The sequence below is a fragment of the Anabas testudineus genome, chromosome 17 (assembly GCF_900324465.2).
Source record: "Anabas testudineus chromosome 17, fAnaTes1.2, whole genome shotgun sequence".
Taxonomy (NCBI): Eukaryota; Metazoa; Chordata; class Actinopteri; order Anabantiformes; family Anabantidae; genus Anabas; species Anabas testudineus.
The window spans coordinates 20,517,964-20,533,525 of record NC_046626.1 but is presented as its reverse complement, the minus strand read 5'-3'; the positions used below and the strand labels follow the sequence as shown (position 1 = coordinate 20,533,525).

General features: G+C 40.6%; 1 protein-coding gene and 1 non-coding gene across 5 annotated transcripts in view; both read right to left on the bottom strand.

Annotated features, from left to right (window-relative positions):
- Positions 1-1,880: 1,880 nt before the first annotated feature.
- trnas-cga lies at positions 1,881-1,962 on the bottom strand. Its single transcript has one exon. It is a non-coding gene; the product is annotated as a tRNA-Ser (tRNA).
- Positions 1,963-5,501: 3,539 nt separating this feature from the next.
- Positions 5,502-15,562, bottom strand: part of LOC113172000 (nuclear receptor coactivator 2-like) — a 45,032-nt gene continuing 34,971 nt past the window's right edge. For 3 of the 4 annotated variants that reach the window (XM_026374763.1, XM_026374764.2, XM_026374762.1), the window contains 12 exons: positions 12,695-12,920; positions 12,371-12,589; positions 12,049-12,240; positions 11,844-11,943; positions 11,537-11,705; positions 10,794-11,114; positions 9,007-9,084; positions 8,333-8,765; positions 7,565-7,787; positions 7,313-7,475; positions 6,861-6,935; positions 5,502-6,670 (listed from right to left, as the gene is read on the bottom strand). In XM_026374763.1, coding sequence (XP_026230548.1) covers positions 6,662-6,670; positions 6,861-6,935; positions 7,313-7,475; positions 7,565-7,787; positions 8,333-8,765; positions 9,007-9,084; positions 10,794-11,114; positions 11,537-11,705; positions 11,844-11,943; positions 12,049-12,240; positions 12,371-12,589; positions 12,695-12,920 — 2,208 coding nt within the window. In that variant the 3' untranslated portion in view covers positions 5,502-6,661. The remainder of the gene's footprint in view (positions 6,671-6,860; positions 6,936-7,312; positions 7,476-7,564; positions 7,788-8,332; positions 8,766-9,006; positions 9,085-10,793; positions 11,115-11,536; positions 11,706-11,843; positions 11,944-12,048; positions 12,241-12,370; positions 12,590-12,694; positions 12,921-15,562) is intronic. The other variant, XM_026374765.1, reaches the window with a different exon arrangement.

Genomic DNA, 15,562 nt, shown 5'->3' with positions numbered 1-15,562 from the left:
TACCGCCCTCCTCCCATCATAAACACCCCCCATCGAAGACCGAACCACCGACAGATGGCTCACTCCAGGCTTCACTTCCAAGCCCAAACACAGCCTCCAGAGTGGAGGATCCAGCAGGAGAGGAGCCAGAGGGGCCCAGGGGGGGGGGCACCGTTTGGTTTGGGATTAGAATCGATTGTAAAACCTGCAGGAAACGAAGAACTGGCCAAATTATAGACTAAAATAAATCCTAATCCTTCTATAATATAATAATATGATGAGCACTGTACCACTCAGGTTCCCCCGGACCACATGTTGAACCAACCTGCTCATTGGGTATTTCAGTGTAATTTAAAAGTCTTACAAATGACTGTGAATGAGTGTTAATAAACTGTCACTAATATACTTCCTACAGCAGTTGCATTACTTATCTTATAAAATACTGAAGTTTAGTTAAAGCTGTAACCAACTTCTTTACCTGTGATGCAGTTCATCAGATTCTGTTTTCTTAATCCAGCTCCGTCTGAAAATAAAATCAGAGTGAGATGTCTTCACATTTTACGCACCTCTTTGGCTCCAGGGAGGCGGGAATGGAAACAGATTTCAGAGGCAGACAGCCAATGATGCGTGTGCATTTCCTTTGCTTGACAGCTACATCCACCAATAGGCGTCCAGATCCTGTACTGCGGAACCACATCCCGTCCAACTGCAGCCTGAGGTCAGTGATGTCAGGGAAACATGAACTCATCAATTCATACATTTCAATAAAGCAAACAGCAAAACGTGAGTGGCAGCAATTTAACAAGTGACATGATGCAACAAAAAGAGATTAGATAAAATAAAATGATGTAACTGCAGCAGCAATAACGAGTCTGCACGTACAAATATTCTGAACTTATTTCTAAGGGTATTTACACTTTAAAATCTGTGTCCCCAGAAAATGTCAAATGTGTATTTGCTCCATTATTCTTTGTTTATCTAACCCAACATATTACAGTTTTATTTTATCCCTTTAAGACATGAACGACCTTTCATGGAGTTCATGACCTTGAGCGATTGTTCCCATGCTGCCAGCTTTATCTCCTTGAATATATCTCTTCAAGCACTTTCACACTGGTTGTATTTCATAACGCTGCATTTATGACAAAAAGCTTTATTTGAGAGTAAGTTGCAGTGTTTCTGTATCTTTGCTGACGTCGCTGTGTGATTAGATTTGAGAGGCCATGCAGAGGACATCAGCTGCTGGACTGGTTCTCAAGCATCTGTGTGAATCCAGAAGAGTCTTAGCAGAGTCCTGCAGGATAAATCCTGACTGAAGACACGTTTGCTCTTCTTCACCTCGTCAAACCAGAGCTTGAGATTTAAAATCAGGAACTGTTTCAACGCCTTATGAATTATGTCATATGATGTGTCACATGGTCGTTTAGTTTCTCCTTTTATAACAGAGAATCATATTGTATTTAATATTGTCGTCTTGTGTTTCTGCTATTTTATACACATTCACCCAAAATCCGGCTCGACATGTTTGGTGTCTTTGCAAAATCTGCGTGAATTGGACACTGACTTTAATCAGTGAAGGGACATTTAGACGTTATTCATTAATGAACTAACTAAATGTTCAGGGTTATAGGACTGTTACTAAAAACCTGTAAAATACTGTGTATGTTCATTTATGCCTGTTATGAAGTGAACTGTAAGCAGGTAAAATAAAACAGGACCCAAACACTAGGTGCAATAGAAACAGACATTGATAGTTAAATATTAAAGTTTCCACATTTACTTATTCCACTTTACGCATTAAGAGACTTGGGGTTTGGTATCATGCTCAATGAGACTTTAACAAACTGTAGTTTATAATTCAGACTTTTTAGTTGAGGCACATTCATTAAAGTCAGGTCATTCGCTGTGAGCAGGATTTGAACCTGCGCGGGGAGTCCCCATTGGATTTCGAGTCCAACGCCTTAACCACTCGGCCATCACAGCTTCACAGGAGCACATAGAGGTCAATCAGAACACCGGGCAGTTTAGTTTTTAATTTATGACACAAGAATAAAAGTATCGAGAGAGGAATCGTGTCACGACATGAAACAAAAGCTGCACCACAACAACAGGACATTCACCTTCACAGTGATGCAATAAAAAGGCAGAGGCTCAATAAAAATAATTTATTTACAGTGGCATGAATCATAAATTAACGAGCAGCATTGGCAAAAGCGACATTAGAGTTGACAGCTTGCATAAAGTGGTGTGAACGTCTGGACTTTTGCATAATAAAACACTCTCACTCTGAATAAACTGTGTGTGGGACTTTACAGGTCAGAGCTGACATACTTAATATGAACATCAGCAGCAGAGAGCATCATTAAAAACAAACAAACAAAAACATCTTCAACTGCAAACAGAGAGTTTTCATCACCCATCCTCTCCCTCTGCTTTGACGTATTGCTCTTATTTACCACTGTACTATTAAACACTTCAAGGATACTGAACCTAACACTTTCACAGATAGTTTTTAAAATATTCTTTTTAAAAAAGAGAGATTGGGGGTGATCAGAAAATTAAAATCACAATAAGTTTCTGTTAAAGTATGACTTACAAACTAATGCTGAACCTCCAGTTGGTGAGAAGAGAGGAGATTACTGCATATTTCATGTTAGATTTTACTCTCACTCCTCAGACTGATCACTCTCTGTGTTTATTAGATCCCATAAACCTGTGAAGCTGCCAGTTTTAGCCTAATTCATTTCTGCTAAGTTCTTTTACAGACACAACATTCAACTTAATTTATTTAGTTCTCTGAAGTTTCACTTGCCCCCCAGTGGTTTTACTTTTACTAAATGGAAATGAATTTAGTTTAATGTCCGACAGGGATGCTCAGTTTTAGAAGTAGTCGTCATTTACAGTCTACAAGTGTTGAGATGCCAGCGAAAGACGCACTGCATGTTTGGAAAGGTCAAAAAGTAACGTAATGCCCCTTTTAAAACCTTTAGCACTGTTGTAGTGAGGGAGACGCTGCGTGTTGCAACGTGCAACAACACAACTGAAGTACCAACAAAATAATTTGCAGTTTTTGCACTTTGTACTACCAAACGCAGTATTACTGTAAATACCATGAGCTGATCCACAGGTTACAAGTTGAACTGCGTCACTTTGTGGAAGAAAATACAAAATGCCTGGTCGTTTATTATTACACCTACATAAAGTAGTAAAACACTCACTCAGCAGTATGTGACACATATAATACACTTGTAAACCTTACAATTATACACTAGACAAAAAACCACAGATCTAAGGCATTGTGCTATGTCTTCAGCATTTTAAGGTACTTTCTTAATGAATTACAGTATTTTGCAATTGATAAAATATTTATCTATGAATCAAGAAACAATCTCTCTCTCTCTCTTGTTATATATATATATATATTTATATTTAAATTCTGTATCAGTCAAAATCAACAGAAAATAATTCACCCTCATCTTAAATATTAGTTACTGTATATGAACGTGTCCATCCGCTCTTGATTGCCTTAAACTTTTGCATTTCCATGGCTTACATTGTGTCTCAAGAGGTTTTAGTGTAAAACCTTTGGGATTTTACAACACGCTAACAAACAGGAGAATAATTTGAAATGAAAGCTGAAGGGATGTGAAAAGAAAAATGGGATCCAACAAAGAAAGAAAGAAATATTTTCAGTGTTTCATTTTGCAGTCAGTTTGCATTTCACATTCATCTTCCCACATCTGGAGCTTAATCTGAAGTAGAGACAGAGGAGGTCAACAAATCCACAAAATCAGTTCTGTTCAGCACCTCATGACAAACAAACACGTGTGATGAAGCCGGATCCAGAACGTCCAGTCTGGAAAAGTTCTCGTGACTTCGGACTCCGGCTCTTCTTTGTTAAACAGAAAGGTTTCATTCAGCACAATTTTAGCTTGGATGCACTTTATCCCTGATGCAAAACCTCCGATCTCTCCGAGTCTTCATCATTCAGAGGTTCCAGCTTCATCCACAGAAACACAAACACAACAAACTGTCCTTCAACCTTTAAACAATAAATGATCTGCAGTAGCACGGAGTTTCATTACTTATACACATATTTTATGGGCAAAGCTGCTGTAGAGACAGAAATAATCTCACTGTTCAAATCTCGGTGGGCAGAGCAGACAAGTCCTGCTAAGAAAAGGTTAAATGTTGAATTAAAATCACTTTACTATGTTAATTTAAGGTGTTAGCATGCTAACACCTGCTAATGAGTGACATAAGAGGAGTCTGCAGCCATGCTATCAACTGTTAGTAGCATTAGCATAGCATTAGTAGTGGTGGTTTATCAAAATGCTAAGACTAGCAGGCTAACATGCTAATGATAATTTAATATAGTTAGAAAAATGAAATGTGATTAATATAGCCAGAGAAGAAGCTACAGTGTTCAGCTCATCAGCAATTGCTAGCATGCTAACACGCTACACTGAATAGAAAGTTTGGTCAATTTCAACCTTAGCTTTGCATGTTAGCATGCTAACACTTACTCATGAGGTAGAATAACAAGCGTCTGCAGACACTCTGAGCTAGATGCTAACACTAGCATGCTAATGCTAATGGAAAACAGTTTGGAAAGTATAATGTGAACAATTTGGACAAAGACGCTACAAGTTGTTGAATAAGGAAGAAATTAGAAATTAGATCGCACGTTAGCCGTGGTGTTTTGTGTTTTATCAAATGTTAGCATGCTAATACACTGAACCAGAAGGTCAATTGTAAAGTCTTGTTGTCTTGTTTAGCTTCATCCACTGAGGTTTAATTCAGTCAAAATATTTCATATCTCTGAGAAATGTTCGCTGGACTAAAACCAAAACTGCTGCTTTGCAATACCACTTAGGGATAAAAGGCTCTAATAAATCTAAGTATGTACACCATCTATACACGTTCACCTTCATTGAAAAAGTCATTAAATAAGCAGTTTCCCTGTAACTACAGCAGTTGGAATATATTAATTTTAAAATCCACATCAAAATGTACCATTCTGAGAGATTTTCATAAACAAAGATTTCCTCCATTAGTTTGGGGTCACGAACACAAACTCTAAAACTTCTTCAAAGTATAAATACCTGTTTTCAGTCAGACTCTAAAACAGAACCAGGAAAGTCCAAATCCAGAGGTCTCACTTATCAACGTCTTCATTTGTTTCACTTTCTCACACACAAACACAAATTTAGTCTTTTACAAATACGCTGCTTCAGAGACCATCAGAGATGAAAACCTCAGGAATACATCGATCTGACGAGAGCACATACCAACAGCAAACACGGCGTGTGGAGACGACACGGGACTAAGAACAGGTTTAACTAGTTTAAAGGTTTAACTAAGTCACACTAGTTTAGTCTTTCAGCTGTTTTCAACTCCAGTGTTTGGTACTAGTTTCTTTTGATTTTGAGGAACAGAGTTCTTGATAAAATCCAGTGTTCAGTGTGACAATGAAACTAATAAAAATAGAAATTTGTGTTGTTCTTTTTGTCCAATCCAACTTTTCTCCATCTGCTGATGGTACAGTAATAAATTAACCTGCTGGAAACACTTGCATGTCCATGATTACAATCAAATCTTGGAAGGGCAATCACCGTTCAAATGCAACAAACCAGATACATGAAGCTGAATATCTTTTTTCAATATATTAATGTAGTAATAAATTATTAATAAATAACCATACATTCATTACACTATAATACGTTTAAAGACGTTAATGTGATTCTTATTTTGTTATGTTAAAATGCTACCCCAACACCTCTTTGATTCACTGTATTTTATAGTGTAAATTCTCAAATAAGGGACATGACTTTTATTTAACAAAGATTGTCTCCTCTATTTGTTTGCTACTGCTATTTGTTTGATTTTAATGGGACCTCTCACACACTACCTCCATCTGTTTCATATTAAATGCAAAAGGGGCACAATCATGCATCAGTGAGTCTGTGGTGCCCGTGACGGTGTCGTCGGGTCACTAGTTGTCCTTCCTTGGACATTGTTGATAGGCACTGACCATTGTGTACCAAACACACCCCACAATACCTAGATGCTCTGACCCAGTGGTCTGGTGATCATGATTTGGCTTTTTTCAAAGTACAGATCCTTAATCCTGCCTCCAACACATCACCCTTTAGAACTGACTGGTTCTGTTTTGCATCAGTGTTATTTCAGCTGTCATTGGTTTTAATTTTGTGACTTTGAAATGTTGAAATATCAGGGGTGTAGTAATGATACTCATTGACACTACACATTTACTACTAATGACGAAAGCATAACCTACAATACATAAGTTTAAAAAACAAAAACCCTGACATAGGAAGTGGTGACAATATTTCCTTTTGTGATTCTTGTATCTTCCTGTCGTGTGTTTGCTGTCAGGATGGTTCAGATGATAGTTTCCCTGTGAATCCTGACTGTTTGCATAAAATAGTAAATCAGTGTGAACGGCGCCACACTGAAGAGAATACAGTTCAGAAGGTGAGGGAAGTTTTCGTCTCTCTGACTGGTGCATCTGAGTTGATTGGTGTGAAAGTTGGTGCAGTGTTTCCATCACGGATCATCGGCTTCTTCACGCGTCTCAGTGAGCTGAGCTGAGCTGAGTAGGTGCCAGTGTTTTTGCACAGGTTCCCGTGTTACCTTGTCTCAACAACAGAAGGGGTCATCAGAAGTTCTGTAAAAGGCGTACAACAAGAATAGTGTTAATCATCAAAGCAAAGCTTTTACTAACAGAAGGAACATACCAGGGCATGTAGTGCCAGGCTTATTAAACATCGCTGTATAGAGTGTGTATTTAGACTAATGATAACAATATCACATACTGTAAAAGGTTATGTGTGCAAAGAAAACAATCCTTTACTTACAGCATTGGCATCACCATCTTGTGTCAGCATGTCAATTCCCGCCAGCTGCTCCAGGATCAGGCTACTGTCATGTACCTGTATAAAAATAACAATAACAAGAAATAACAAGACGATTAAACACGATTAAACCTGGATACTAAAAGGAAAATTCTTCACATAGTTAAGAATATACTGTCAGACCTACTAACATGAAACATAAGAAAGAAATCACATTTGTTGAAAATAGAACAGTACAATAATCAATTAATTAATTAATTAATTGATTAAGGTGTTTTTGCTGTTTATTATGTTTACATTTACATTTTACATTTAGCTATTTGGCAGAGGCTTTTATACAAAGCGACTTACAAGTGAGGTACTCTAGAATGAGATGTTTGAGTTTCATGAGGTATAAGTGCAATATTTTAGTTATTTATTTATTATAAAGTGCAGAGAAGAATTGCATTTCCTACCTGCTCTGCATTCATGGCTGTCATGGAGTTCATTTGTCCCGAGAGCTGGTTCATATTGGTGCCACTGCTGGTCATGACTCCCAGGTTCATGTTGCTGTTGCCAGAGAACATTCCTCCATTTGGCTGTGTGGAGTACTGGGACTGGGACTGCTGGGGGTACACACTGAAAGAAGACGAGTCGGACATTTTAAAGAACATGTATGAAATCAAGACTCGTTGTTGAAAGAACTTGGTGAAGTGTTTCTGTTTTACCTGTTGCTGGTGGAGACGTTGGCAGGATGATGCCATCCATTGAGGTCCGTGTTGGGCTGGTAGCTGGGGGGTCCTCCGTGGTTTAAACCCTGGGGTTGGGTTTGTGGTTGGCCCTGACTCTGTTGCAGCATGGGACTCTGCCCCATCCTGGGGGACAACAGAGGGCTCTGTGGGGTCGTAGCCCCACAGGAGAAGCCTGGATCCTGCTGCTGCTGGCTCATTCCTGCAGGTTGAAGTGGATAAAAAGGTCACGATGCAGAGGGACGGATATGTGAGGCTAACATACACTAACATCTAAAAACTAAAGAGTAGATTTACACAGAACATCAGTTGGTAAATTATACTACTTCCACTAAGTCTACTACTTCTACTTTATTCTCAGCTCCCTAAAAAGCAGTCAGACATTTGGAGACACAAATAGCAATAAGCTTGTCTCTAAGCAAGAAGACACAAGTAAGTCAATGGCGATCCTTCGTTTTAACAAGGGCATCATCAAGGGCCAACAAGATAACAATTACAATGTCCAAAACAACCAACAAGTCCAACTGTCAAAATAACTTTGGACCACATTTTAGGAACATATAATGTGATCATGAGATAAAGATGAATTTACTGACAGAAGCCACATGAAGTCAACAAACAGTGTTAATGTCAGTGTAGAAAAAAGAGAAAATAAAAAAAAGTAAAGAACAAAGATGATTATATTTCATCAAGAGCACGTCTTCCACACAGACAACTGAGACAACGCTGTTGTGGTTTATTATATACCTGAACTGCCAAACTGGAAGGCACTGTGCTGTGAAGGCGGACTCATTACTCCGCTGTACTGCCCGCTTACATTACCCATCATGCCCTGGTTAGCCAGATGATGGCTGGGGGAGAGAGGGGAGGAGAAGGGGCTGGAGGAGCCGGGATGAGGAGGTGGAGGAGGAGAGGGCAGACCGGTACCGTAGCTGGAAGCTGGATAGGGAAACTGCTGCGGGTTGCCCTGTGGGAGACGCAGGTTGGTGCCACCCATGGGCATCGGCGTCGGAGCGCTGCCCCCGCTGGGCATGTTCGGTGGCATGTTGATGCCCTGCGTTCGCATCATCATGGCACGCTGCTGGTGCACGTGTTGTTGGTGCTGCTGTTGCCGTTGGCGTAGGTGGTTGCTGAGGTACTCGCGCTGGCGCTGGGCTAGCATCTGGGCGTTGAGGGTTCCCTGCAAGAGGAAACACAGAAAGGCGACTCACTTAAAAAGAAACGAGTTTGATATGAATAACAGGGGGCTGGGAGGTGGGGGTCACATTACTTCAGTTTAATTTACAACAATTTAAAGAGATTGAAAAGCTACATTTCCTGTGTGAATGGTTTCAACAAAAAACAACCAAAATACAGCTTTAGAAAACTGTGGTAGAGGCAGATAAGACAGAGGGAGAGATCCATATTCTGTATCTACTGACCTGGTTTGGTACATTAGACCTTAGAGGTAGATTCATATTGGACACTCCACTCATCTGGTTCACCATTGGCTGGCGGTTCTGCACACAGAATAGAAAGAGTATTGAAATGGAAAATTATGATCTAGAAATCTGCTGTGTGATTCCCGCTGCTGAAGCACCAACACTGCTATGATTCACACTACAGCTGCCACATGATGAAATTTGCCAGTGATTACTTTACATTTGTAAAATTGTATTCTTCCATAAAATAGTCAAGTCAAACTCTGTGCCAGCGGCTAAAATCTAACCGCTACATAATGCATTTATTTTCACGCATCTTATGCTAAAATATTCTCAGTTGATAGGCAACACCTTTTTACGTGCTGAGATGACACTTAGCACCAACAACCTATAATGGACAGAAGAAGGTGGTTCGTGCAAACAGCCAGAGGCACTGAAAGCAGCAAGGAGGTGCGCATTGAATAAAAGAGGCACTGTGCATGGACGAGTCTGAGTTGAATTACTTACATGATGAACATATCAAGCAAATAAAATAATACAGTTGCAAAGTGTCTGTGCAGGAAAGTTGTCAGTGGGAGTTGCACAGATGCTGTTTTCAGACTGATGCATTTCCACAACAGCTCAAATGTTAGCATTTATGTAGAATCCAACCATTAAACTAGTAAATACTCTTCTATCTTTAACTGTGACACACAGTATATTCTATCTAATATCATTAACTTTATTCCTAAATGTTTAAAATAAAATCCTGCATCCTACTTAAATCTAAACACCTTCTGAATAATTTAGTGCACGTGTTGATTTGATTTTTTTGTGCTTCACTGTTTTCCCTCTGGCACAGAAATGTAAAAATGGAATTGTAAAAGTCACACACACTAACACACACATCTGAATATGTTGCTAAATATGTCTGTTTTACCTCACCTCTCCACCAGGTGGCAGACTAACACCAATAATAATTTAGACATGGAGTGATTGTATTTAAGTTTCTTATATATATTAAAATTTCAATATAAGTTGAACATCTAGTGTTTGTATAGGTCCAGATGCCCCAATGTAAAAGCAAAAGTCAGAATTAACACATTGAAACAAACAGTGACAGAATCTAAAGGTTAAAAATACACTATAATATATCAAGAATGGGAAGATGTTGGGAAATGGGCAAACTTGTTTACAGCCAGTCTCACAAGCTAGAGTCTGTGTATGCAATCATCTTTATAAGTGGGTGTATGATTTGGTGAGTTTATGTAGATGTCATGTGTGTTCACTGTGTTCTAGCGTCTCAGGAGCAGAGAATTGCTGATGACGGCAGAAAGCTCAAACACGTTTGTCCCTTTGTGGTTGTTGCTGTTTAGTTTAAACTCACTGAACCCTGTTAGCGTCACTCTTTGCTCTGTTGCATCACTTGCTGAAAAATAAAAGAAAGCTCTTTTTTAAGTGTAGGCTGGTCCTCTAGAAACTACTACAGTCTGTTTTGAACATAGTGAATGAGTCTTTTTCATGGTAATGAGAGTTGGCACTTAAAAAAGGATGAAACAGTGTAAAGTGCCAGGATCGATTATTCAGTTTTCTAAAACTAAATATTCAACCTTGTTCTTCTTTGCATTGAAACTCTGAAAGTTTGATCAGTCAAATTATGGACCAAGGTCAGTTCATTATAAGGAAATCATCCCAGTCGCCTGAATTCAGCACCCAGCTAATGGAAATGAATCTTGCTCTGCAGTCGTCACCTGGTTGTGATTGTCAGACTATAAAAGAGCGTGTAGAAAATATTTGGTGCTACCCACCAGCTGGGCCTGGAGTCTGTGCTGCAGTTGGATTCTTAGGTTGTTGGGCTGAGGGGGCACTATTGGATTTGCCCCCCCAGGTCTCATCCCGGTGGCTCTGGGTCCTGAGCTAACAGGCATTCGCATCATTGGGGGGTAACCAGCAGGCGGCAACCTTTGTGGCCCCATGTGGCTACTGACTGGGGGGCCATGGAACCCTCCATCAGGAGGCATGCCGCCATACCCAGGCTGACCACCGTAGTGTTGGCTGTAGAGGGGAGGTTTAATTCCAGCTGCTGGGTCCGGGGAGCCAAGGTACTGGTCCTGGTCTGAGGGTGGACCCTGCATGGTGGGAAGACAGAATATAGGTGAGACAAATAATTTAAAGTCAGTGTCATTACTCTGCATAGGAAGTGTTTCCTCTGTGATGCAACGTGTGAACTCTCAATAACAGGAGAAGTGCAGCCTACATCTCATTAAATTGTATTTATCAAGTCAGCCGGAGGCAGAGTGGACTGTGACTGAATGTTAATGAAGAACAATAACACCACTGCCACTAATGCAACAGTGATGGTATTATCTCAATAACGTGTTGATTGGATATGTATATTTAATAGGGAGGCATCAGATCCAGCAAAAGTTGTCCAATCATTTATAAAATACAACAATTACAGAACAATCATTAGTGAAGATGGACTCAGATGAAGTCTTTATAAAACACTTCATAGTTCTACTTCATACTGTCAGGTCGTTTTTAACCTCACCTGTCCAGCCAGTGTGGGGATTCCCAGCATCTTGTCAATCTCCTCCAGACCTTCATAGTCCTTCAGCACCGAGCACAGCTGGTTCAGCAGGGCTCCTTCGTCTGCCTGGCTCTCGGACCCTGGGCCACAACACCCCATACCGTCCTCCTGTTGGATGCTGTACGGTGGCCTGGAAGGAAACTTAGTGTTACTGCCACACTAGACTCAGAAGTCTAGACAAACCCAACTCTGAGCCCTTCATTAATAGTTCATGCCTAAATTTCATTGGGGGATTCTTTTATGCTTTAGGATGAAATTAATGTCGTACCTATGGTTACCATAGTGATCCATCATCATTCGGTCTGGCCACGGTGCAGTCTGGTTGGGTGGAACTTGTTGAGGGTAAGCGGGATTTGCCATCTCCATCTCTGAAGGCATATAAAACAGGAACATAATACGAATCAGTTCAGGATTCTGTGACGCCGATGTCAGTTCGTGAGTTACTTTCTATCAGCTTCTATTTTTCTTCTCACCATTGCCCATCATCTGCATGTTGACCATAGCTCTGGATGCAGGTGGGCCTCTCGTGTGCTGCACAGTGTTGGGGACCATGCGACCAGGTGCAACCCCCTGACCCATCATTGGCCCAGCACTGCCCCCTAGGGGCCCCTGGGGACCCCAGCCCTGCTGCACAGAGCCCCGCATCGACCCGTTACTCAGCATGCCTGGTTGAGGGGGCACAGAAACAGAAAGATTAGATCCTTAATTAAAATATATAGGAACAAAAACAAATAAACCTCAAAGTGCTCTGTTACTAGGTCTGTAGCAATTCTCCAAATTAGTCTCCTGCCTCACCTGGATTGGCCATTGCAGTAGGGTTGGTCATGCCTGCATGGGTTCCCATCATGCCTTGCTGCTGCTGTTGCTGCTGCAGTAAAGAGTAGGGGCTGTTGTTCCTGTGCTGAGAAGGGAAAGGTCTGGTGGGGCTGGGGACCATGCTGCTGTCCAGAGACATGCTCCTGACTGGAGGAGCACCTCGACCAGGCTGTCCCGGCCTAACACCATTAAAGCCTGCTGGAAACACATGGTTTTATTTATTACTTGTTTTATACAGTGCAGAGAAGGAATAATAACGATAGTACCTTTAATGATTCTTCAGACCAGAGTATATTCACTCACCAGCAGGAGGGAAGGGTCTGTGCCGGTTGTGGGGGCTGGTGCTGCTGCTGTCGGTCATCTGCAGGATATCGCTGATGATGCTCTGTTTGTCCACAGAAGAACCTGGTGGCATGGAGGAGGAAGAGGACGAAGAGATTGCTGGTCCTCTGGCCGGTGGTTGGCCCCCACACAGCTGCTGCTGGGTACCGTTCTGCAGGTCCTCCAGCAGGTCTTCTAGCTCACTTGTCTGAAATCAACAGGAAAGAAACTAAATTCAAAGACAGACAGATAGAGTCAAATGAAAAGCTAAGATTTGGACTGAACAACAACAGTATGTCACACTTACATTTTAAAAGACATGATCCTGGGACAGTATTTTGTTTGGTCTAGGTTCCCACATACACTTTAATATAAATTCAGAGAATGTCTCAAGGACATTCAAATTTAAGGACTAAAAATTGACATGATTCATATTCTACATGCAAGTTTCAACTTACATATGGCCTATGATTTAAAGCTGAGAAAAAGTATTTTACTGCGAAGGACAACCTTTATCTTTAAAACACATTCTTGCTTTTGAAAACGTTTTTGAAGTACATCGCTGGTTCTGACATGACGAAATCGTTTGTGCCAACAAAGAATGTAGAAAGCTTTCAGCTAGGTACAAACGTCAAAAATATCTCAAGAACGTTTGGAGGGTTTCAGGTGCTTCAAACAGATTTTCAACAAAGAAATGTTTTCATCCAGGCTAATGTTTATATTATATAAATTATGCATTAAAAGCACAATAAAGCCTTCGTGCATAAAATAGAAAATATGTCAGTAGCAAAAAGGTACAGTACTATGGCTAAACACAGACACCAAATATGTGGAAAGAAACTTTCACAAAATGAAAACGTGAAAGCTGATATTCACTTTAGGTGACAACCGTGAAAGAAACTTATTGTTGCAGTGTAATTCAACCCACACACACTCACAACTGACACGAATGAATCCTCCAGCTGTATGGTTGATAAATAGAGGAGGAGCTAAAAATAAACTGCCAGCACTAATGAGGTCATGTGTGATGTACAGTAAGACACGGTCACAGATCTGTATAGGCGCAGACACACAAACACAGTGAGGAGAGCAGACCACACAGCAAGGGCATCATTTCAATGAAGATTAGAGTGTGAGGATGTGAGGTGGCAGAAGTAGACAAACTCTTTACTCACAAAACAAATACTCCATCACTTCACAGTCCTTACTCTTTCAAGGTAAAAGTATCACTCTAGTTCAGATTAGTTGTGCCTCATAAATAAGGTTTCTGCAGAAATCCATTTGTCTGATTCAGAAATTAACACCTTAGTACCTGAAAAAGCATTTGAGCTATACTTAAGCTACTGTGATGTGGTTTAATTCATATTAATAATTCAAATTTGTAAGCTGATTAATTTTTTATATTGAACATCTAGTAACCAAAAATATCCAATGTACTCTGACAGTAGAATCAGCTATACACTTTTATAAATGCCCAGATATACAAAAGAAAATACTGTGATATTAATCCTACAGTCTCAAACTACACACAGACGGTAACATGCTGAAACCTGCACTACTATAGACAGACTGTAAAAAAATGTAAACACTGAAATATATGTACACAGCCTTACACAAACACACACTCTGTAACCCGGATACACAACAACCACTGTCATCACCACTTCTACACACAACACAGCAGAACACACACAATATGTCACCTCCTGTACTTTTATCTTCTTCTATTTTATTTCTAATTTCCAACGTTGAGCTTTTTGTTTCGTAGTTCTTCAAAAGCTGCTGCACGGTGTTTGACTCTGCGTGTACATGGGAACACCAACACATGCTAGAGACTTGTTGACTCTACTTCTCAGCTAGGTGGTATAATGGTTTTGTCTTGTTCTGGTGAGCTGGAAGAGCATCAGAACAGTCCTAACCTCCACCAGAGCTCCTTCCTGGCATCATCCCCATCTTACTCCACAAACTACAAACCAGGACCGTCCTAGCCTCTGAATGGTTCTCCTCCCCTTTGGCAGCAGGCTCCACTCCCCCAGAGGCACAACTGTTGGTAGGAGGGTTGCCTTTTGTGTCTGAGGACGTTGGACCTCTGAACCCAAGCCATTCCTGTTCTGCCTCTTCCTGGAACTAACTAACTTCAGTCATGTCAATGCACCTGCACTTTCAATAGGCACAATACTACTTTCAGGTGGCTTTACTTCACAGAGACATCTGTAAGACTGAAATATACACTACTAAGTCATGAGTTTTTCTAGACCCCAGTCTGCAGAGTAGTGGCTTCTCATGTACAGCAGATGTACAGTGTGTTGACCAGAACTTTGCACTGCATTTACTGCTTCATAGCATTTTTTTTTGCACTGTTTACTCTGTCCAATTAGGACTAGGAGCTACATATAATCAAACACTTTCAATTTCACACATATGCTTAAGCCTTTAAACAGCTCTGCTGTGCATCCTTTGCCAGAGCATCTTGTGTTTCAGGGAGGAACTCAACACACATCTGACAGAACCAAAACCCAAGTGTCAGCTCAGCAGCTAGTGTGCTTCTCACTTCAAGGTGTTTATATGAGCTGTTAAATACATACATATGTATATTTGGTAAGCTGACAGATTTCCTAATTATTTTTATTTACTCAGAAGAAGACAGAGTTACCGTCACGTGTTGCTTAGTCAGCCTGCTCCTCAGGCAAGACATCTCAGATACAGGAACACATTTTATGCAAACTAGATCCTCCGGCCATGTTAGTGCACTGGACTGCTATTAAGCTTGGTAGAGATAAAGATGCCTCCCAGAGGATGAAGGTACAGTACAGCTCCTAGGCTGTAATATTTATTCATTCACAATGTTTC